Source organism: Panthera leo, chromosome D4, assembly GCF_018350215.1.
Source record: "Panthera leo isolate Ple1 chromosome D4, P.leo_Ple1_pat1.1, whole genome shotgun sequence".
Lineage (NCBI taxonomy): Eukaryota > Metazoa > Chordata > Mammalia > Carnivora > Felidae > Panthera > Panthera leo.
Genome location: NC_056691.1, coordinates 11,920,388 through 11,944,567, shown reverse-complemented (window position 1 = coordinate 11,944,567; position 24,180 = coordinate 11,920,388). Strand labels below are relative to the sequence as shown.

At 41.3% G+C, this 24,180-nt stretch overlaps 1 protein-coding gene across 5 annotated transcripts in view; it reads right to left on the bottom strand.

Annotated features, from left to right (window-relative positions):
• Nucleotides 1-8,055: 8,055 nt before the first annotated feature.
• The window catches only part of TJP2 (tight junction protein 2), a 96,909-nt gene continuing 80,784 nt past the window's right edge, over nt 8,056-24,180 (bottom strand). For 3 of the 5 annotated variants that reach the window (XM_042911931.1, XM_042911928.1, XM_042911926.1), the window contains exons 15-23: nt 23,842-23,937; nt 23,186-23,265; nt 22,569-22,779; nt 16,262-16,362; nt 14,831-15,043; nt 13,529-13,639; nt 11,823-12,152; nt 9,952-10,037; nt 8,056-9,045 (exon numbers count right to left, since the gene is read on the bottom strand). In XM_042911931.1, coding sequence (XP_042767865.1) covers nt 8,880-9,045; nt 9,952-10,037; nt 11,823-12,152; nt 13,529-13,639; nt 14,831-15,043; nt 16,262-16,362; nt 22,569-22,779; nt 23,186-23,265; nt 23,842-23,937 — 1,394 coding nt within the window. In that variant the 3' untranslated portion in view covers nt 8,056-8,879. The remainder of the gene's footprint in view (nt 9,046-9,951; nt 10,038-11,822; nt 12,153-13,528; nt 13,640-14,830; nt 15,044-16,261; nt 16,363-22,568; nt 22,780-23,185; nt 23,266-23,841; nt 23,938-24,180) is intronic. The other 2 variants (XM_042911930.1, XM_042911929.1) reach the window with 1 other exon arrangement.

Genomic DNA, 24,180 nt, shown 5'->3' with positions numbered 1-24,180 from the left:
ACGTACACTGGTGGGAGGTTTGGCTAACATTTTTGCAGTACCTACTGTGGGCCAATCACTTGCATAGATTCTTCATTTCTCACAATCACTGTCCCATCCCACTTTGTAGATGAGGAGACTGAGGCTCAGGCAACTAACTTACCCTGAGTCACAGGACCAGTGAGTAACTGAGCCAGATCTCTGAACTGAGGGATCTGAACTGATCTGAACTGGCTCTCCCCCCGGTTCTCAGGCTCCCTCTCCCGGGACCCTTTTCCTCTCTTAGCTCAGTCATCTGTGCAGCAAATAACAAAGTGACAGGTAGGGAGAAGGTGCCACCTCCCCTTCCCATCCCACAGAACAAGCATTACTGTCCTTCGAGGAGACGCCCTTTCAGCCCAGTTAGCCCAAAAGCAGAAGACTGCAGAATTGGCTTCCTTTTCCTCTGTCACATGCATATCTCTAAGTACTGACTAATTTATGAAATATTAATTAATCTAGGCCTGCAGAGGAATACAGGCAGAGGGACAAGTCTACCAGCTGGGCCTAAAACTATTCCCGTTATGCACTCGATAACATTCCACTCCGGTAGAGAATTTTTCAGATTGCATTTCCCCAGACCAGGTCCACAAATATGACCTCTGCAGTCACCTTGCTAACAAAGGTAGACAGCCATCCCTCAGAAATCCCATCGGGTCCTTACTCGGCAGGACTCCAAGCTAATTTTCTAAGCCATACAAATACATCTGCCACCCTTCCCCAAATTGCTTTTTCTTGTTCCAACTCACTCCAGCTGTAGTAGCCACAGAGAACAGGATTTGAATAGATACACTCATTAGTTCCCTTTAGAGCCAGGTGAAATTTCTGGCCCAATCTTGTCAAGAGAGTTGCAAATGATCCCAAGGAGCTGTAGAGTTCCTTCTTTTTGTTCAGAATGCTGGCTTCCTTTGCAGCTGCATGGGTGCTGCACACTGCTTGGGGGCAGGCAGGGGGAAGGGAGGCAGGGAAGAGGCGATCGAGGGTGGCAAACTGCACTCAGCCACGACCAAGGCCATGTTAGTAAGTGAGGCTGGGCAGATGTGGTCCATACGGGACAACAGACACCCAGCTCCAGCCTGCAGCTGTCATGCAGAGATGGGAACCCAATACTGCCAGATCTACAGATCTACCATTTTGTAAAGAAAAGCCCCCAATCTGGACTTGTGTGTAAAATCCGCTGACTTTTAAATTTAAGAAAATTTTATTGCCCTGTGTAGGCCAAACAAGTTTGTGAACTACCTGAGTTCTGAGGATTCTGCCAATCTTCAGGCCAGATTGAAAGTGTTTTTTGTTTCGTTTTGTTTTTTTAAGTGTAAAATTGAAAACCATACAGCATGATCAACATACTATTTCAAGACATCCTATAGAAGGGGCCTTTAGATGGACAAACAGGAAGACTGGACTCAGAAACAGAATACTTTGTTTTGAATCCAAACTCTATACGTGATTTAATAGCTGAAGGAGCTGAAGGATAGCTGAGCATTATAGTCCAGTCTATAATGCAAGTTATATAATTAAGTTATGGATTACGTATAAAATCGGCATAGCCATACCAGCCATTCTCACTATGGAGGGCTGCTGCAAAGAACAAATCTATCAATTCAGGAAATTCTTACACAAATAATTTACAGTAAACTTTCTGAAAGCAGAAAATGGATCATATTCAGTATATAAGTGCCTATGTATCTCCACACACACACACTCAATAAATATTTATAATTGACTTAGCTTGCCCAAATTCCTGCTATAATCCAAATTCAGGGAATTAACCTTTTTAACAATCTACAAAATAGTTGGTGTGGCTATTAAGCATAATTGGTATAGTGACTAATTAGTACTAAAACTATTTATCAAAGTTCCCAGACTTAAAGAAATTACATGTTAATGTGTAAATTTCTGTCTACTAAAGGGGCAAATAATTTCTGCCTGGTGGAAAAGATATCTACAAAAGTTATCATTTACTATTCTGTAGGCTATTAACCAGTTTTGTATTTAACTCAGAATTCTTACTGTAATATTCCTTAATTAATTGCTCGTACCTATCTAGTTCCTCAAATGCTCTTTAAACTAGCATGAACACCTTACTGGTACCTTCATTAGGGAATGGATTGAATCAAGTCTTGAACATGTATTCATTTTATATTTGCAAGAGAATCCTAATTTCATCCTTTTAAAAATTATACTTCAGTGTGTCTTTTCCTAGCCAAACTAAATTCTTAGCAGTTTTTCTTGACTTGTTTTACTAATGTTCTCCAGTTCACATCAGTGGTATGAGTTGCAGTTTAAATTGGGCCTAACATCAGCAAACCATCAGGTCATCGATATGTTCTTGTGGAAAAATGGCATTATATTTCAATTTATCTCCCCCTCATTCATTCATTTTTTTTCTCCCCAACAAACATTTCTAGAATATACGCAGGGCACTGAAGAGGATACAAAGAGGAGTAGGTCATACACATACTCCCTTTGAAGATGAGAGGTGAGTGGGAAGCGTATACATACGTTGACACTTAGAATATCAGAGAAGACGGTTAAAGGGCTGTGGGAGATTACTGAAGGAATTGGTGTTAAATTCGATTGGAGACATCAGAGAAAGCCTGACAGAGAATGTGACATATTAGCTGAACGCAGAAGAATGAGTATGATTTTGAAAGATGGTAAAGAAAAGAGAAGGGTATTCTTAGCTCAAGGAACAACAGAGAATTCAAGAAACGTATTGGTCAACTGACATCAACTCCTTTAGGCTCCTCTGACCCAATTCCAATGGGTGTGGGGTGGGGGTGGGGAGAAGTTCCCCCCACACAACACCAAGCAATTCGCAAACACCATTTGGGTGTCAGAGAATTCAACTCAGTTCTGACACTGCCTACCCAGCGATAGCATCAGATTCCACAGGTTAAGGACTCAGTGCTACAAGAGTGCCCTCCACCCAATTCTGATGCCAGGCACAAGTGCCAGGTTGTTGCCTGTGTTTCTGACTGGCTACAGATTAGAGGTTCCAACCACTTCCTCATCACAGAACTCAGAGTAACACTTACTGATGTTACCAGCTTATTAAAGGATATGATCCAGGATGCAAATCAACAGCCTGATACGTAGGGCAGGGATGGGGTAAGTTTGTGGAGCTTCCATGCCCTCTCCTGGGTGCCACTCTCCCTGCAATTCTGTGTGTTCACCATTTGGGAAGCTCTTTGAACCCAGTCCTCTTGGGTTTTTATGGACATTTCAGTGCATAGTCATGATTGACTAAGTCATTGCCCATTGGCTGGTTCAACTTCAGGGGTGAGGGGATGGACACTGATGGTTCCAACCCTGTAATCACATGGTTTTCCTGGCAACCTGCCCCCATCCATGGGTGGAGACCAAAAGTCACCTTCGTTAATACAACAAAAAATGCCTTTATCACTCTTAACACTTCGGAAATTCCAAGGGTTTGGGGAGCTGTGAGCCAGGAACTGTGGGCAAAGATAAACACTAGAAATATATTCTGGTTATCTAAACGACCAAATATATATTTCTTACAAATCACAGTATCACAGTCAGGAACAAGCCCTTCTTTGAAACTGGAACATATATGGGCTTTGGAGGACAAAGTTACCTAGAAAAATATTTGCATAACAAAGTACTCCAAAATTCAATGGTTTAAAACAACACCCGTTTCCGGGTGCCTGGGGTGGCTCAGTCGGTTAAGCGTCAGACTTTGGCTCAGGTCATGATCTCCAGGTTCATTGAGTTTGAGCCCTGCGTTGGGCTCTGTGCTGACAGCTCGGAGCCTGGAGCCTGCTTCCAACTCTGTGTCTCCCTCTCTCTCTCCCTCTCAAAAATAAATATTTTTTTAAAATATTAAAAAACAACAACACCTGTTTATTATTTCTCATATATCTGCTGATATAGGCTGGGCTCAGGTAGAATGTCTCTGCTCCACAGCTCTCTCTCACCCTCCTGAGACAGAACAGTAGCTAGCCTGAGGAGCTTCCTCTCAGAGGTGCAAGGGAGAAAGACACATGGTCAATCCAAAGCCAAGAGGTGGGAAAATATATTCCAAGCCTCCAGTGGAAGGAACTGTAAAGTGAGGAAGGGCATGAAGAATCAGAACGAATGATGCAGTTTACCACAGGTACAGATAGAAAAGCTTGAATGCTATGATAAAGAATTGAACTTTGTTGCCAAGGGACTAGCTCTTACTTGTTCTCACCACAAGAAAAGAAATTATGTAACATGATAGAGGTGTTAGCTAACACCCAGGTGGTAATCACAATGCAACACATAAATGTATCAAATCAACACGTTGCATACCTTAAACTTTCACGTTATATGTCAATTATAGCTCAATAGATTAAAATAATTTATTATTAAAAGAATTAAACTTTGCTGTAGGCAAGGGGAAGTCATCGCGTGTTTTAAGTAGCAGGAGACATTCTCAGATCTATGTTAGAAAGATGATTCTGCCTGTTTAGCTAGATGGAGGATTAGAGAGTTTACAACCATCTGAACTAGGGTAGTGGCTGTGGGAAAAGGGACAACAAAGGGACAAATTAAAAAATAGCTAAGTAGAACAAAGTAGGTCATCATTTGGAGGAAGAGCAAGAAAATCAAAAACACCACTCATGTTTCTAAATTGGTATGGTGAAACCAAATGACGACAATACTACTAGCTACTTTTATTGAGCACTTACTTTGTGCCAACTACTGCAAACATTTTATGCACACCATCCCATTTAAGAGCCACAAGAAAAAAACTGTGACATGGTGTTACCGTTTTCTATCCTTATTTCATACATGAAAAGAATGAGGCTTAACCAGTTGGGTAACCTGCTCAAGGTTATATGCTAATAACTGAACAAAACTGGTGACTGATGGAAGATTGCTTTGATTCCAGAACCTGAGCTTATCACCTCTAAGAGCTGCCTCCGCAGGAGATCACCACCTGCCTCTACCCACGCTGCGCAGATTGTGGAGGTACTAATTTAATGCGCCAATTCCTTAAAATAAATCTCGATATACACACACATCCTGTTGGTCCTCTTTCTCTAGGGTCTCTAGGGAACCCCAATACAGGTACGTAGGCTCTCCCCTCCCCACTCCCCCTACAGACGATGCTCTCGTTCTTCTACTGTCTCCCCCAACCCATCCTAAAACATCATACAGAAAACATCTCCCACCTTGGAAGGCTCAGTAGATTCACGGCCCACTCACCATCCTGAAACACGCGGTCAAGTTTCTTCCGCCCTCGTGCCTCGCTCCACTGGGCGCTTCACCCTTTTCGCCAGCGTCTCCTCAAGCCTTTGCTTGAGGGCGAGGAGTGAGGCTGCGCAGAGCAGACGCACGCACACGTACACGCACACACACGCACGCATGCGCATATGGGCGGGCGCATGGGCGCGCGGGGAGCAGCCCTGAAAAATCCGAGACCTGCTGGTGAGCAAGTAGCCCGGCTCCCTCCCGCCTGGAGTGGGAAAACTCTGAGTCATGTGTTTTACGCCATTCATCGGCGTTTCTTGGTGGGATTAAGCGCGGGTCTCCCATCACGGAATTACCTCGGACTCCGCGGGCACTTTGTGTCCTCCCCTGGTGCCGAAGCGGCTACCCGAATTAAGACCTCTCTTCAGCAGCCTTTCCCGCCATTTCTGCCGCCCGTGAAGCCAAATCGTGGTTGACAGCACCAGGAAGCGCGGGGGCGGATGCGGAGTTACGAAGCCCTTTTCTGGCTGGCAGAGACTGAGCCCGCTGCTTGTGGGGCAGGACCACGCCGAGGACGCCGGAGGTCTTGGGTGAGGTGTCGAGGCCGGAGGCCGGGCACCTGCTGAGGATGCTGTGGTTGGGGTAAGTGCCAGGTTTTCTTCTACGCCTTCGCGTGCCGTTTGCGTTCTGCTGCGTGAATCTACCCCTATGTTTGAACACCCCGCTCCCCCCAGTCTTTGAGTAAAATGGATTTTCCAGAAGGCGGATGCATGGGGGAGGGGGCTTTATGCCTGTCGTATTGCTAGTTGGGAGGCGTTGGCCCTAGATCCTCTAGAATGGATGTCTGGATTAGTTCATGCTCCAGGGTAGGGTTTCGATACTGCAGTTTTCGGGCGCCCTTCTCCAGAATGTTTACTGAACGGCCCTTGGAATTGTGCTGCTGGCTTACATGAAAGAACACGGTAAGAAACAGACCTCCGGGGCTGTGGATGGGGCGTGCGACTCTTGATCTCGGGGTTGTGAGTTCCGGCCCCACGTTGGGTGTAGAGGTTTCTTAAAAATAGAATCTTTTAGGGGCGTCTGGGTGGTTCAGTCGGTTAAGCCGCCGACTTCGGCTCAGGTCACGATCTCGCGGTCCGTGAGTTCGAGCCCCGCGTCGGGCTCTGGGCTGATGGCTCAGAGCCTGGAGCCTGTTTCAGATTCTGTGTCTCCCTCTCTCTGACCCTCCCCCGTTCATGCTGTCTCCCTCTGTCTCAATAAATAAACGTTAAAAAAAAAAAAAAAAGAATCTTTTAAAAGGGGGGGGGGGACAGAACTCCAAAGTCATCCTTGCAAGCAAGTGGCCATGGCTGTGGGACACAAGGTAAAACAACACAGAATAAAAAGAATGGGAGTAGGGGGTTGACTTCTAGAAGTTTCCCCACCTCCTTATGGACACTTTGAGTCAAGTCAGGTACCAGTTGTCTCGTGCCCTACACTGGCCTCTGGAAAGCAGAGGAGCCCAGTGTGTATAGTGAACACTACTCTCACTAATGGCTTTGTCTTTCCTATTCTGATATTCTCCTCTCTTCTTTCCTCATTTGCCTAGCACCCATCTCTTTTCTAAATCATAATCCACATGTGTTGTAGGCAGCCTTAAATCCTTCCCAGAACAAAGAGTGTTAATGAAAAAGGGGTGAGGCAGGCTCTGTGGTCCATGGGGCATACTGTGGGACATTATGGGGAACAGAGGTCCTGCTTGTCTGCATCAGTAATTGTACCACAAAAAAAAAGTGCTAAAGCCAGATGACAGCCCAGCTCCTGCTGAAATGCCTCCTCTCCCCTCCCTGGCTTTGCAAAAAAGCTTGTTCGGGTAGATAAAAGGACACAAGCAAACTAAATCATCGTATAACCAGTGTATCTTTTTCAGTCCGCAAAAGGTGACTTTATTGACAAAATACAGAGATTTGAGTCACTGTCTTCAGGATTGCTCAAAAATTCAAGGAACTGCACTAAATAGTTTATGAATTACAGCACCCATACTGATAGAGACGTAACCATGACGTATTTCTAATACAACTCCTTTTTTGAGTAAGCTAAATTTCTAACGCAAAGCTAAACATCTTTATGGCAATTCATATTATAAAAGACTCTAATGGAATCAGGACTCTTCTCTTTTCCTGACTTCAGTGTACTTTTGGATTCATACAAGCCCCAATTCCTAGGCTGTCTTGTTTAAATTCTAAACATACTTCAGCCTTTGAAGAGTGAATGTGGGAGTATAAATTGATGCAACTCTCCTAGGAAGCAATTTGGCAACAAGTATTAAGGGCCTTAAAAATGGTCCTTATGCTTTTGCTCAGTAATTCCACTTCTGAGAAACTACCAGCAGAAAAGGATTAAAATGCTGATCACTGATATAAAGAAATGGATTACACACAGAGGTACATTTCATATAAAAGAGGCCAAAAACTGGAAACAAACTACCAGATAGCAGAATTGTCTAGTTATGAAGTCACAGGTTATGCTGTTCTGCAGTTACTAGCAATGATGTATACCTGAGTTTTAACTCCCTGAGAGAAAGGTTCGTGATAGAACGTTATACAGAAAAAGTAAAAAACAGAACTGCAAATACAGTATATTTATACATACTATAGCCATCACACACACAGACATCTGCAAGACAAGTACTTGAAGGAAATGCACCAAAATTATCTGAAGGATGAGATTTTGGGTAGTCTTCATTTTCTTTTTCATATGGATCTTTATTTTCATGTTTAGCAGCGAGTGTGATCTCATTTCATGATCACTAATTGAAATAAAAGTTGCCTTTGGAAACAAGAACCAGTGTAGAAATCTACCACAAAGCAAATTATCGGTTGCAATAGCCTCCTTTTTATTAAATTATAAAACTGTTGTCAATACACACATTTTTGGAAATGTGGTTTTTCCAATTACCTGCTTTCGTGGAGCACATGGTTTTAAACAAACAAAAAATTTCTATACCAGTATCTTGGTCTTCAAACTATTTAGCACTGGTAGCCAAACCACCAGGTATAGCTACTATATATACAGTCAGAATTTATGGAAAATATTACAAACACAAATGCCTTGAAAAGATGACACAGTGCAGAGAAAACCATAGCTATTAAGCTGGTATGAAACTGTAGTCAGTGTTTTAGTCCATTATGGCTCTGCATAACGCTCCAAAGGAAGAAAATTTAAGACACTTCTCATCAAAGGCACTTAGAGATATAATAAAATATTTCTTTGAGTTTAGTTTGAGTCCAGAAATATTTTAATTCCTTTTTCATATTCCATCTCTCATTGAAACAGTCCTTGAAGTCAGCTATTAATGAGGGAAAATAGTTATCACTTCTTAATATACACGTTAAAAATACACAAACAGAATTGATACAGATTTTGGTCCACTGAAGCAGTTAACAGTATCAGACTGTTATGTTTCTCTTAATTCTGAGCAAAAAGCCATAAACTCCCCAGACCCAGTTCCACAAACAGAGCCCTCAGTTCTTAATTTGCATCGTCTGTCCCCTGTACTCCCCATGAGGAGGAAATGGGACCTCAGGTCCCACATCTGTCTCCACAGTGCACTTTGCCTGGAAAGAACCATCCCATGACTCAGGGGGAGCGCTGCTCTGAGGTGGTGCAGCGGGGAGACAAAAGAGTCAATTTGCAGGCATCTATAATTCTGTGTCCCGATACCGGGAAGGCTGGCCGTAATAACCGCGCTTTGAGTGTTCTGACAGCTGCTGGCGATATTCTTCTTCCTCAACGTCACTGCCATAACTCCCCCTGGGGTCCTGATAGAGTCTGGAAGGACCTTTCTGGGGTTCAGGTGGCCTAGAACTAACAAGGTGAGAGTGTTAAATGCATCACAAAGCTCAGCCAGGGCCTCTGCCCGTTGAAGTGCGACCATGAATCCAAGACAGATCACAAACTTGGAGTCAAATGCCACACTGTGCTGTTTAACCAGGGTTACTTTGGGCCCCACTTCAGGTTAATGGTGGGGGAGTAATCAGTTAAGGCTTATTGGGCAGTGAGTGAGGAAGCCAAAGTACCCTACCAAACCCCTTTTGTTGCCAGGGGCCACCTGGTTGGCTGTACCACTGTTCAAGTGTTAAAGAAGAAATGTGCCTCTAGTTTTCTATTGCTGTAAAACCAGACTCTAGTTTCCAGTCAGAATGGCCACAAGAAAATGCGACTTTTTTTTTCTATTCTCGGAAGCAGGAAATGATCCAGTATAAAGCCTCTACAGGAAGACACTGTCATAATTCCTAATGCTTATGTAGCATTTTAAATAGAAAGCATCTTACCAACACTGGTCAACTGATTGTCACCTTCCCTTCAGACCACAGTTCAGTATAAGTGGCCTGACTTTGCTATGTGATACAAAGGAGTTAAGGAGCTTGATTAAGAGCCAAAATATATTAGTGACAAAACAATTAGTGTTTAAGCCCCAGGAATTTTGCTCGTGTGCTATCCTAATACAATTAACCTACAGTGTGTCAAAGGGGACTACTTTGAAGTGTCAGTGATTACATTTTGTCGGTGTTAGTACACAAGCAAAATTTCTATGAAATTTTGATTGTATAATGTTTACAATTAAACTTGACTGAGTAAGTAAGGTAAATAGTTCACCACGGAAAAAAAAATCTCCTTGTTACATTGAAATGTGGGGAAGAATTCTTTCTTAGGAGTCCATGTCCTAGACAAGCCCCCCTTTTTAGACCTATACTGCTGAGCAGCCCTTACCTTGTATTCTGGGACAGGCCAGGGTCTGGCTTGTGTGTTTTAATTGGAACTGCATAGATATCAGGATGCTTCTGAGCAATTTCAATCTGTGGGAATTAAGGGGGAGAAAAAAGAACAAAAAAAGAAAGAATGAATGACTGCTGGGTGGCTTGCTGGATTCTGGCTGGTCCCATTTTCCAATCCCATTTTTCGTACAAAAGGAAAAATAGAAGCAACTCTCTAGTTTTTATGGTTGTATATAATGGCCTAATGTTTAAGTTCTGCCACATGCTACAACATGGATGAACCTTGAGGACATTTTCCTAAGTGAAATAAGCCAGTCACAAAAGGACAAATACTGTATGATTCCATTTATATGGGGTTCCTAAGTAGTTAAATTCATGAAGACAGAAAGTAGTATGGTGATTACCAGGGATAGGAGGAGGGGTAACAGGGTGTTGATGTATAATGGGTACAAAGCTTCAGCTAGGGAAGATTCAAAAGTCCTGGAGATGGATGGTGGTGATGATTGCATAAAAATAATTGAAAAATGGGGCACCTGGGTGGCTTAGCTGGTTAAATGTCCAACTTTAGCTCAGTTCATGATCTTTTGGTTTTCTGAGTTCAAGCACAGGTTGGGCTCTGTGCTAACAGCTCAGAGACTGCTTCTGATTCTGTGTCTCCATCTCTCTCTGTCCCTCCCCCGCTCATGCGCACACGCTCTCTCTCTCTCAAAAATAAATAAAAAACATTAAAAAAATAGTTGAAATGGAAAAAAAAATGGGGTGCCTGGGTGGCTCAGTCGGTTAAGTACCCTACATTTGATTTGGGCTTGGGTCACAATCTCATGGTTCATGAGATCGAGCCCTGCATTGGGCTCTACAGTGACAGTGCGGGGCCAGCTTGGGATTGTCTCTCTCTGCCCCTCCCCCGCTTGAGCTCACGCTCTCTCTCTCTCTCTCTCTCTCTCAAAATAAATAAACATAAAAAAGGGGGGGGGGATAAGAAAAATGCTCAGAATTTTAGCTTTCTATGGTAAATCTGGGAGCAAATTAAAATTCAGTTACTAAGGGGCACCTGGGTGGCTCAGTCGGTTAAGCGTCCAACTTCAGCTCAGGTCATAATCTCACAGTTCAGTTCATAATCTCACAGTTCAGCCACGTCAGGCTTTTTGCTGTCAGCGCAGAGCCTGGAGCCTGCTTCAGATCCTTTGTCTCCCTCTCTCTCTGCACTTCCCCCACTCACACTCTATCTCTCGCAAATCAATAAATATTTTTAAAAAATAAAATTCAGTTACTGAACAAATATAACAAATGTTTTAATGAAAAATAACTTCAGAGAGGCACTGATTGTCTTGTCCTACTTGCCCATTCCAGAACCTGATATAAAGTTCTGAAATGTGAAAAGCATAATCTTATTCACCTGTATTGTTAGGCTTTCTTGATTAGAAGAAAAAGGGCTACAGTGATAGCTGGCAGTCTGGAAATGACATACACACAGGAGGTGCCTGTGGTATCATGCATGTGAACATTCCTTTCATGTTGGTGGCAGTGGAAAAAGGACTCAAATCATTACATGAAATGAAACTGAACATTCTTGCTGTTGACATGCTAAGATGATTTAGGGGTTTAAAAATAATTACCCTTGTGGGGCACCTGGGTGGCTCAGGTGGTTAGGTGTCCAACTTCAGCTCAGGTCATGATCTCACAGTTCACGAGTTCAAGCCCCACTTCGGGCTCTGTGCTGATAGCTCAGAGCCTGGAGCCTGCTTCAGATTCTGTATGTGTGTGTGTGTCTCTCTCTCTGCCTCCCCCCACCCCCCCAATACTCTGTCTTTCTCTCTCTCAAAAGTAAATAAAACATTAAAAAAAAATTTTTTTTTAAATAATTACCCTTGCATTCTGTGCTTCTTGGAGCTCTTGCATTCTCTGTAATCTTGCCTTGTGATCCATCTTCTCAAATATTTTTACTTTGCCCAGGACAGACTTGGGAGTGCCATCTTGCTCCTCACTGCCCTCTCCTACCTCCTCACTCTCTGGAGGAGGGACAGGAGTGGAGGGCTTCAGTATAGACCTTCCTAAGGCAGGTTTTGCTGCAACAGGAGGAGGATAACCTTTGGTAGATGCCCCAGGAATTTCATTACCAGCAACAGCTGAGGGGTTTGACTTATATTCATGGGATCTGGAGAAGTCAAAGGATTCTTCTCTGTTCTGGGTTTTGGCCTGAAGAGAACAATGAACACGTTTTTACCTTGGGTTTTCAGTTTACTTTCAAATCTGTATTAGTGATTTAATACACTCCCATTTCCTAATCAGTTTCCAGAGGTGGTCAACAAATACCATTCTGACAAGGAATCAAATACTACAGGACAAACAGCCACTGGGTGGGCATCCTGAGCCCTACCTTGCTTCCTACAAAAGAGTATTTAGAACTCTAGGAAACCAAGAGGATGTTGGGGAAGGGCTGGGAGGCCTGCAAATATAGAGGCAGAGCAGACCTACTTTTGTACTAGAGGAGATTAAGATCAGTGATCAGTATCTTGGAGAAGACTTCACAACAAGTCAAGGGGGTTCAGGATTGAAGAGTGGGATCCTAAGGGTGCATGCCCTAGTCCAGAGGGGAGGCCCATGTCCAGCCACGTAGGAGACTGGAGGTTGGAGTGGGAAAGGTAGCAAACAATGCTAATGGCCGCTCCATCTTCATACTTCGATCCTAGGCCTGCTTGTACATTTTCAGTGATATATTTTATGAGGTCACTATTTCTGACAACTCACACAATCAGTGATTACTTTTTTCCTATCTAAAGTATTGAGTTAAATGGAGAAGTTTTATTGGGTTATACTAAAGGAAAAGCCTGTTTTTATAGATTTGATTCAGAAAGGGGTAAAAATATTATATGACATGTACTGTATGTTCTTACACTAATTCTGTTCTGAGAAACTATTTAATTTAAAAATAAATTAAGCTGAGGGGCACTAGGTGGCTCAGTCAGTTAAGCATCTAACTCTTGATCCAGTTCAGGTCTTAATCTCAGGGTTGTGAGTTCAAGCCCTGCATTGGGCTTTGTGCTGGGTGTGAAACCTACCTATAAATAAATTAATTAATTAATTAGTTAAGCTGCCCTCATAATGAGAGGCATAATAAACAGTGGTGGTGATTGTGTTCTTCAGCAAACTATCAATAGGGACTTTCTGGTTTATCTAAATTGTGGGCAGAAAACTAACTCAAAAAGAAAAACAGATTCTGAAACTGGTGCTTCTGGGCATTTACTATTTGTCAAACTTTTATTCTTGCTACAAGGAACTTTTTTAATAAAAAATAAAATGAATGAATGCATGAATGAATAAGTGAATAAGTAAATAAAATAACAACAGTCTTAAAACAGTATGTTCTCCTAAAACTACCTTTCCTTCTTTTTGCTCTTCCCTCATTTTGGGGTTCACCCACAAACCAAAAGACACATTTTAACAGAAAGTGTGAGTCAGAAACATAATTCAATGCCATCTTATGGTGTGTGCTCTTCCCTGGCTATGCAGGAAGCTGTCGGGGTATTTGCTTCTTCTTCTTCCTCCCCAACGTGGGCTTCCCAGCCACATACCTTGGGTGGTTCTGGCTTGAATGCTGGGGGTGGGCTACTGTCCCTAAGTTGATCTCTGCTAGCAGCCCTCCTCATCTGAGCTCGTGGCTCTGGGCTGGGTTTCCTTATGCTCTACAAGACATAAAGGTTCATTCACAACAAGAACATCCCAGCAAAGAAGAGAAAACATTCATCTGCTTTGCTGGAGTTCTGCCAATTTGCAAAAGTTCAGAAGTTGAGGTTCATAACTGGCATAAATTGAGACACTGACCCAATGCTTCTTTACTGAAAAGGCAGATACCAGCATATTCCCATTAGTAAATGCTTAAGATACTTTTTTTAAACTAGTTACATCCATTGGTGTAGTCTCTTCCCTTAAAATAATCCCCCACCCCCAAAGTCTTCCTAAAGTCTAAAATCTCTTTGGTCACTTATAGCTATTAATATTTTAACCATTAGCACATCTATAACTGCAGACATTCAGGAGTTAAATTATTCTTTATAACTTGTCCACTGGTATATACTAATTTTTTGGCCATGGTAGGTTTTATCCCCCTTCAACATTTTTGTTTGTTTGTTTGTAATTTTATTTCATCAAAAATAAAATCATTTACCAAAATGAGCTAACTTGCTAAAGAGACGACAAGAATAACTATTCAAGTATATGGATAACCTCATCTACATTGACGTAATGTATCTGAGGTGCAACTACTAATTGATCCTTAGTGCCTGTTGACATGATTTCCAGGATCACAGAAGCTGTCTATTCACTGGCCAGTGGATGCACAGTACACATGATCAGATACATATTTGACCATGAACTCAATTTAGAAATTGAAATACAAGAGAGAAGGAAACTGATGGGGAAACACTCAGGAGTTTTGGCAGGATTAGAAAGGTTAAAGGTAGGACGGGTAAGAAAAAGCAAGGATACCTAAAAGTACAGAGAGACCTAATCAAAGGTTACAAGTAAATACAGCAAAATTGTATTTATAAAAAAATAATGTTCCACTTGTAATTTGGACAGCTGGCACATAAAATTGTTCAGTGTATCCATCATGATTGAGAACATCAGTGTGATGAGTGCTGATCCCTCAACCTCTCCCAGCGCTAAGTTCCTGTCCGGCTTTCCCATGGACCACAAATGCTATCGTGCAGGCACTGACTTAGAATAAGAAACTCCCTAGAAGTCATCTGTTCCAACTCTTAGGAATACCTTCTACAGCACCCTGAATAAACAGTTGTCCAGAAGAATCCAAGTGAAACAGCAGAACCTCTTTTTCCTGCCCATGGCCTCACAGCCTGTGGCCTGCCTCACCTCACCTCCTCATGCTGCACCGGCTCCGAGGAGCGGGTGATGGAAGACACCAGTGGCTCCTCAGCTGGCTCATCCAGCTCATTGTCAGTGTAGGCGCCTCCTTCGCCGTCGGTGTCTTCAAAGTCACTGATGAGGCGGCTGTCGCAACTCAGATAGTCCGCGCCCATGGCAGTTAAGTAGGACATGCGGTCTTCAGGGTCATCATCCATCCCTTCCATCTAGAGGAATTTGTTTCGGAGGGTCAGTGGGGTCGACATGGCTCCTGGGAGTGGGGACTCAAGAAAATTCCCAAGGGCACAGCCAAGTGACTGAAACCTGACATGTTCTAGGAAGGGAAGTCATCTTTATTTTCTTGAAATCACTTGGCTTTAGATTATTATGTTAATTTTTTGTGCAGGGACTCAAACTTGGAACCCTCCACCCTATCTAGCCTTACTACCATCCATCCTTTCTACCATTACTGAGCCGTGCTTCCTCAGATTGTTGTACTTTTCTTCCAGAATTTGGCTACTTTCCAGCTTTTTCTGCTAATACTTGTCTACTAGTAATAAATGCACACTACCTGGTGTTGCATATGTCTCCACTCATTCACTCGATTCTCAAATCCTTGAGGAAGGAAGCTATGTCCTGTTCAACCTGTTCTCACAAAAGAGGTTCTAGGGAGCCTCAGCAGGCTATAAACACTCAGAAGATGCTAGACACCTTGACTAAACATGCAGTTTCCTAAGGGCAAGACTAGCACTCAACAATCTAATTGGTTCCGCAACAAAATCATACCTCTGACGTCTCACAACTGGTTCGATTCAGCTGGACTACAGAATACTAGCACCAAAGGCTCCTTAGAACCACAGGAAATTACATAATCTCTTTGCTTCCTCCCTGCAGTAGAACTGTGGGCAAACTACCTGCATAGATGAGAAGCTAGCCAATTTTAGAAGCCTACACAAGCTTCCTAGCACCCTCTTATCAACCTACTCAAATTCCTAGGACACATTCTCTGCCAATCTTCTTTCTAAGCAAATGACTCCAACTCAGCTAGCTTTCCCTTTTTAAATTAATTTTTAACCATATTCTCCATGATTCTCACCCTCACCTTTCCCCCTCATGCTGAGTTTCCCGTGTACTTAGTAAGCTGTGGATGGAGCTCAGCACAAGATCTTGTAAGCTCTGATTAGTGTGCTTGGAATACAACACTAGTTACTACGTTAAAAGTAAAAGGGAAGTGAATGTAGGGTCACATACATCACATTCTACTTTTCTTGGGAAAGTCCCTTCATTTTACTACGTTTTCAGAGAATTTATAGAATTTCAAATCTGATTAGCACAGATGTTGGAATCACTTCAAGTGGGCATAGTTTTACTACATTCACTACCCTCCTGAGAAAAGATTCAGAACGTGGACTCTCACCTCATAGCAGAATATCTATGCCACATACCTTTCCTTCAGACACCCAAACTGCTTCTCCTTGCTGATGCTGAATTGAGTCCTTCAAGCTGCCAAACCAGCTATCATTGGCTGAATTTAGGTTGATTGTAGCTACAGAAACGTAAACAAAAGGTTTGCATCTACTTCCATAGCAATGTTTATTAAAAATGCTATTTGACCTCATTTTATTCCTTTGTCATATACTAATTAAAACTCTTGACAAATCCAAGAGAAAATCTGCATATATTTGAACAATAAATCCCTTTAGTCAAATGTAATTAAAACCATTACCAGTCCACCTGTTGAGAGTTTATATTACAGACAGATGTTATAAAGCTAAAATTGAATTTCTTTCTTTTCAGAATGTCTGTTTTTCAGAAAGGCTACCTTTAAAAAGTATGTTTTTAATAATTACGTTTTTAGGAGCAAGGATAACACATCTAAGCCAAATATAAAAGTATCTTAAAGATCATTACATAGACATATATGTTATAAAGAAGAAAAACATATACCAATTTACTGTTGCATATCACCAATAAAAAACTGAAGGTAACATTTAATGTTATCAAAATGTGTATCATTTTGATAGGCTTTAACATTTTAGAATATACCTACAGATTAACCAAAATCTATAGGTGTATATTCAAGGAATATACATTTTCTATTCAGAACAAAATATATCTCCTATAACAGCACTTACTACGGATAGACCAAGCACTTTTCCAAATACCTTACTCATTTTTTATTTATCAAAACCTTGCAAGGTGGGTATAGCTATTGGCCCCATTTTACAGAAGAAAAATTGAGGCACAACAGTGAAAAGTAACTAGCTCAAGGCCTCACACCAAACAACTGAAAAAAACCTAGATACAAACTCAGAAGTTTGCTTTTAGAGCCTATGGCCTTAGCCACCGCACAACACAGCCCATCTAAAAACAGATATGGGGCACCTGGGTGGCTCAGTCAGTTGAGTATCCAACTCTTGATTTTGACTCAGGTTATGATCTCACGGTTCAGGAGATCAAGCCCCATGTGGGGCTGTCAGCACAGAGCCTGCTTGTGAGTCACTCTCTCCCTCTCTGCCCCTCCCCCACTTGCACTTGTTCCCTCTTTCAAAATAAATAAATAAACATTAAAAAAAAATAAAAACAGGGTGCCTGGGTGGTTCAGTTGGTTAGGTGTCCGACTTCGGCTCAGGTCATGATTCAGCAGTTCATGAGTTCAAGCCCCACATCAGGCTCTGTGCTGACAGCTCAGAGCCTGGAGCCTGCTTCAGATTCTATGTCTCCCTCCCCTGCTCATTCTCTCTTTCTGTCTCTGTCTCTCTCAAAAATAAATAAACATTAAAAAAAATTTTAATAAAAACAGATATAAAATACCAATCAAGTAAAACATATGCATTCGTTCTCCAGCAGTTATGTATTTATGAACCTAACAGGGATAAACTGATAGAGCAAACTGCTCCAGAATAATAAATTGGGCCTAAAGTGATCAGAGTGCAGGTATATTAGGATTTTTTTAAACTATGCCATAGCCTCTTATTAAAGGCTATGGCATTATGTGTAGCACCCCAAAGAAAATTGGGGCTTGCTGGTAAAATTTGTTAGGCCCCCGATCCATCTATCCTGAAGTCTGCGTACTTCTCTATATATAGCCCAAAAAAAAACCCATTAAGCAATCTGTAAGCAACTGCGCTTCAAGTTTTCTTCCTAATAACCTATACCATTCTTTCATTTAAGAAGTTCTAACACTGACCTTGGAAAATCCTGAATGAGCTTATAATTTCCTTGGTCATCCATTGTGTATAGCATTAGAATAAACCGATACATTGCACAACTCAAGCAAAATTAACTTGATTCCTTGAACTTTTGTATCCTTATCATGGTACTTTGCAAAGATTATTGTGTTCTTGGGTAAAATATGATGCCATAGTACTTGCATGTGGAAGTGAGATTACACACCCCAGAAGCAAAATGAGAGGTTTGCAGGAAATGTGTATATTAAACTGCTTTTTGAGCTTTATACTGGAGTTGAGATGAATACAATCTGTATTTATCACAAGAAAAACCTAAAGTTAAAGGGTCTTTTGTGAAATGCAGAAGATATGTTCATGCCTCCTAATAAAATGAAAAAGTCATAATACCTCTCATTGAATTCACACTGAATCAAACAACTTCATAGTGGCTAATTTCCTAAGACCCACATAAAAGTAACACAGACTAAGTTGGTACCATCCAGTTCATGCACTTGACCCCCTTTTAACAGGTGGTTAAAACAGGATGTTGCCTTCTCTTGCAATCAAGTACCTTTAGTTTACTATTGGCTTTTGCTCATTAGGTTTTGCACATTCTTTTAGCATTATTATGTGCTACATTATTTTAGTTAATTCCTGTTGCTCCCAATCTCTGGACGAGGCCTGTATCTACTTGAATAGGCTTAATACATCTCTCAAACTCCAAACAGTGCAATATTGGAAGAATGTGCATTCAGTCTCCGTCTTGGCTGGGAGTCCTGGAATTTTGAGAGCATCTGTTCCCAGCCCTGGCACGAGTATGGTCATTATTCTCTCCCCAGCCAAGGAGATTGCTGGGAAGTGCCAACTGCAACAGCAAAAGGTGGCATGTAAGGCTGGACAGGTAGGGAGAAATTGGGAATGACTGCTAAAGGATACTGGGCTTTTTGGAGTGACAAAAACATTCTAAAATTGGTTATGGTGATGGCTGTACAGTTCTGAATATACTAAAAACCACTGAATTGTACACTTTAAATGGGTGAATTGTAGGGTACATAAATTAAATTCCAACAAACTTATTCATGTGGCAGAGACCCCCTCTAAACGAGCAACCGTCAACCAAGGTGTCCAGCCAGAGAGTACAGCATCTTCCATCTGCTTCCTGTGGTTTCCAGGCTCTGCCTTCCCTCTGGAAACCAAGAACTGGCTTGGCTACTGTAGTTTGGGTTCCTTCACCTGGTACAGGACTCACTTTTCCCCTCAAGCCTTTGCAAACACTGTATAATGACATGAACTTTTTTTTTAAACATGGAATATTGAAAGATAATAAAATACGTATAAAGTAATGTCACTAACAATAATCAGTAGCCTTTGTTCAGTACTTCCAAAGTCCCAGGCCTGAACTGTACAAATTTCACATTACTGAAACCTGGGGAAGTTGATAAAAGTGTTAGATTATCATGTGGTATTTTTTAAAAAAAAATCCCCATGATTTCACAGAAATGGTGGCCCTGTTTGGGTCTCAGTTCACAGTTCCATTTCATTGGTCTTCAAACCATGAACTGAGTGCTTCAGGAATTTCAAGAAAACATGCAATTCAAACTTCATGTTTGAAAAATCATTTTTGTGACAAGTACACAGAAATGCATTCTAGAATAAAAATTTTTAAATGGGAAAAAAGGGCAGCCTAACATTTTAACTTATACTGAAAATTAACTTGCTTTGGGGCAAATCTCAAAATAAATCTTTCCTTGTCATCCCCACTTAACTGAGGAATACCGTGAGTTTGCAAGGGGAGTCATTTTAATAGTGTCATAATTAAATACTCATCTGTGGGAAATGGGACTTTCTTGTTACAATGCAACAGGGAAAAGAAGGATATTGACTGTGGGGAGTATACCTGCAACATAACCCTGGATTTTTGAATTGGGGTGTTCAGAACAGTTCGATTATTCTTACTTATACATTCAAAAAAATGCCATCAATTAAAAATCATTAAAAAAACCTTTGATTCTACCCATCGTGCACACAATCAGGCCACAACCTGGTCAGGCTGACAGAGACACGGGGAATAGAAAGCATTTAGTGAGACCATCCATGCGGCTTTCAAGACTCAAACTTGGAAGTCTGGAAGAATACTGTAAGAGGCCATTTGGTAGAAAACTGGGGCTTGTTGGTAAAAGTCATTCAGCACCCTGTTCCATCTGTCCTGAAGACTGCAGAATTCCATGTTAGAGAGGTTGGCAACTCATGGCCACTACAAAGTTCTAGATGAAACTGGAGGCTTAGTATCTTATTTCCATTCCAGCCTCTGACTTTAGTTATCCTAAACCTTCAAACTCTTAATGAGCTTTAGGCAAGAAATAGTTTGGTATCCCAAAGGCAGATCTAAGTTAAAAATGTCAATGCCCTGCCCGTTTGCTAGGCCTTATGCTGACCTTCGGTACACAGAGTAATGTACAGTCCCTGCCTTCAAGAATCTCATCATCCATTAGTGGAGCCGAATAAGGTACTGTTAAACCTTTCTACACACATGAGGTCCTACGGATCCTCAGACACAGCCAGCTAGTGTGATTATGCCTGTGCTCCAAAGAGCAAATGATACCCACTCACAGCCAGATAAAGAGAGGGCCCTAGAGTCACTGGCTTTCTTCTACCATGGCCCTCCCTTTGTCCAGCCTCCTGCAGCCTGGTTCTTCCTCCACAACCCATGAGTTCCCTCCCTGATGTCTCATATCCTCACATGAACTCCAAATTCAACTCTAAGGCAAGCCCCTAGCTATTCAATGGACTGAAGCAAAGGCGGGGGTGGGGATGAAGTGGGGGTAGGTTTAATATCACTCATAATGATATAGCTCTTGGTTAAATGGACTAATTATCTGTTAAACAGAGGAATTACGCTATATGACCCCTTTCAGCATTAAAAATACATCTGTGCTGTAACATACAGAATATTGGACACACAGAGACATCAGTTTCTTCTGGGCCCCGCCATTCAATGTGTGACCCTGTAGAAGTCACCTGGCTTTTCTTACGGTCCAATAAGCACACATGAAAAGCTATACCAATGTTAGCTACTGCTATAATAAAAAGTGATAATAATTATTAATTACATTATTACTATTAGTGGCAGTAGTAAAAACAAGAGGAAAGATGAGTATGAATGTATCAAAAGCCCAAGCTCTTAAGACTCTACATTAAAAAAAAAACCCAGTTTATGGAGCACCTGGGTAGCTCAGTCGGTTAAGTGTCCAACGTCAGCTCAGGTAGTGATCTCAAGGTTCGTGAGTTCGAGCCCCACATCAGGCTCTCTGCTATCAGTGAAGCGCCCACTTCAGATCCTCTGTATCCCTCTCTTTCTGCCCCTTCCCCACTTATGTACTCTCTCTCTCTCTCTAAAATAAACATTAAAAAAAAAAATTTTATGATAGACCACTCTCCTGTGCATTTGGCTAAATTACCTCTCAGTTACAGCACTTCACCATAGTGATAAATAGCGCATATTTTTAACAAGAAAAGCCAGTGAAAATAAAACAAGAGTCTAATGTGGACATACATCTATCTACCCCCCCTTCCCCAGTGTCAGATATGCTAAAAATGACAAGTAGACGGTGAGCAGCACTGAACTCAAAAGAGCTATCATCACTACGTGAAGGATGTTCTATCCATAACAGTCTCCTCACGTTGCTCCCACAAAACCACATGACCAAAAACTTCATACAACCCTTTTAAACCCTGAATTATACTGCATTCACAGAACTAGTCACGTATGTAGGTATGGCATATATTCAGTTACTAAAACATGCTATGTTCTTAGATTATTTTTTAAGGAATAGTAGCAGTAGGTCTTCATTTCAGGAACTTAATATTCTATGATATAAAATTTTAAACATATACAAAGTAGAGAGAACATGAACTTCCATGTCTACATTACCCACCTTCAACAACTATCAACTCTTGTTAATATCCCCACCCACTCTCCTCACCAAAGATCATTTAAACAAATGCTAGGCATGATATTAGGTCATCTATAAATATATATTAGGGTCATCCATGAATACTTTATTTACTATACATTCCTACAAGATAAAGACTCTTTATTTTTAAACATAATCACAGTATCATTTATCTTAAAAATGGAAGTAATAGAATATCATTCAGTACCCAGAGTGTTCAAGTTTCTATTTTGGGGACCTTTTTAAATAATGAAACCAAGTTCCTACCACTCCATTAGTGCACACATGCATGGTAAGTAGAGAACAATACAAGCTATATAGAGTTGGGGGTGTTTAGTGGTGCACTGGGCTCAATCACTAGCCTACAGTCCACACAAAAATTTGGACCTCATCAAAATGACCAATTTTTGCAATGTCATAGATCTTTATGATCATTTTTAGTCAAATTTAAATATACACACTCACTGAGTCTCACAAACTCATTTTATAGGATTAACTTCTTTTCAAGGAGTCATGAATAGGATTTCAGATTATTCTTCTTTTTTCGTATTATTTTCTTGGTTCTTCCATTCTTTAATTCTGTATTTTCCACCATGGAACAAAGAGACAACATTTTAAATTTCACTTACCTGTAAAAAGATGTGCACAGGTTTTTTTAAGCTTGTTGGCTTGGTCATATAACTTCCGAGAACTTTTGTTGGACGTTGGATTCAACCTCTGTCTCATGGTTTTGACACCTTGTCTGGAGTCTGGGTTGAAAAAAATCACAATCGGGAACCACTGAGTGTAATTCAACAGGTCCACAGCTTTAGGAGTCACATCCAGGAGTGCATGCTTATCCTGTTAGAAATGGAGAAAAGTTACGTCAAAGTTATGTATGTAAAATCATACAGCAGCAAAGAGTTTATTTTAAGTAAAGGCTGCATCAGATAAAACTTGTCAATTTAAATCCAAAAGCAGAATGTTTTCCTCCACGTTATGTCCACTTTAATACTACTCGTCTATTGGAACCGCTGAGAAAATGAATTAACAGGTTATCTGGTATAATGTTGAGAACTCTGAAAAAGTACGTCACTGCCACGGAACATCACCTGGTTTCCACACAATGCAACAGCTTACGTTTATATTTATTTTTTACGGTTAACATTTAATGATTATTAAAAACAGACTCTGTCCTAAAAAAAGACTCCAGCAAACCATGAGCTAATTCCTTCCGACAACATGGCCTTCAGATGAATTTCCTCACCTGTTCAATGATTTGCCTCACAGTATTTAACCGCACCACCCCACTGGATTTCTCGGATCCTGCATCTTTTGGTTCCGTTTCTGCAAAAGCAAAAACAAGGGGCTAACCGACTTTTTTAGAAATCAAAATCAGAGACTCCATCAGTCTGACATAAGGTGCCACCCTAAGGAGAGACGAGAAGCACTCACACCACCTCTTAAATTGAAATCTAATCATGAGGAAGCAGATAGTCCCACAGGTGAGACAAGGGGCTTGGACTCTGCAAGATATCAATGTTAGAAAACAAAGTAGAAAGAGGAGGCTACTTCTGTCTTTGTAGACATAAAAACAATATATACTAAACAGGATGGTTTTATCAGTGTTAAATTTCTTGGCAGTGTCACTGTATAGAAGAATGCTCTTGTTCTGAGGAGACTCATGTGGCTAAAAAAATGTTACAACGTCTACAACTTAAACTTTTCAAATGGCTCAAAAGAAAATTTTAAGAGTGTGTATCTGTGTCTGTGGTAGGGGTGATATATAGCAAACTTTCTGACTAGTGACAGTGACTGCATGTGAAGGGTATGTGGGTATTCTCCTTTTTTTCCATTTTTCCTTTATATTAGATATTTCTCAAATTGAAAATTTGGGGAGGAAAAGATCACCAACAGACTTACTAGCAGTTTGAAACAGGTCAGGTAACTCATTTGCCAACTTTTCCAGTGCTATATCTGCTATAGGACCAAATAAGACCACAGGTCTCTTGAAACCAGCTGAAATGAGACAAGAAAGGCCATGGAAACACATTTCCTCAGCTATTAAGATAAGAAGCCAAAGTATTTTATAGGCTAGTGATGAACACGATTAAAAAAAGAAATGGTGTGCTCTCCCTCCCTCCCTCCCTCACTTCAGCCCTGTTCTTTCCTGAAGAATATGCCTTTACTCCCCTCCCTAGTGTCAAAGATAAAGTTTACTGGGGCACCTGGGTGGCTCAGTCAGTTAAGCATCTGACTTCA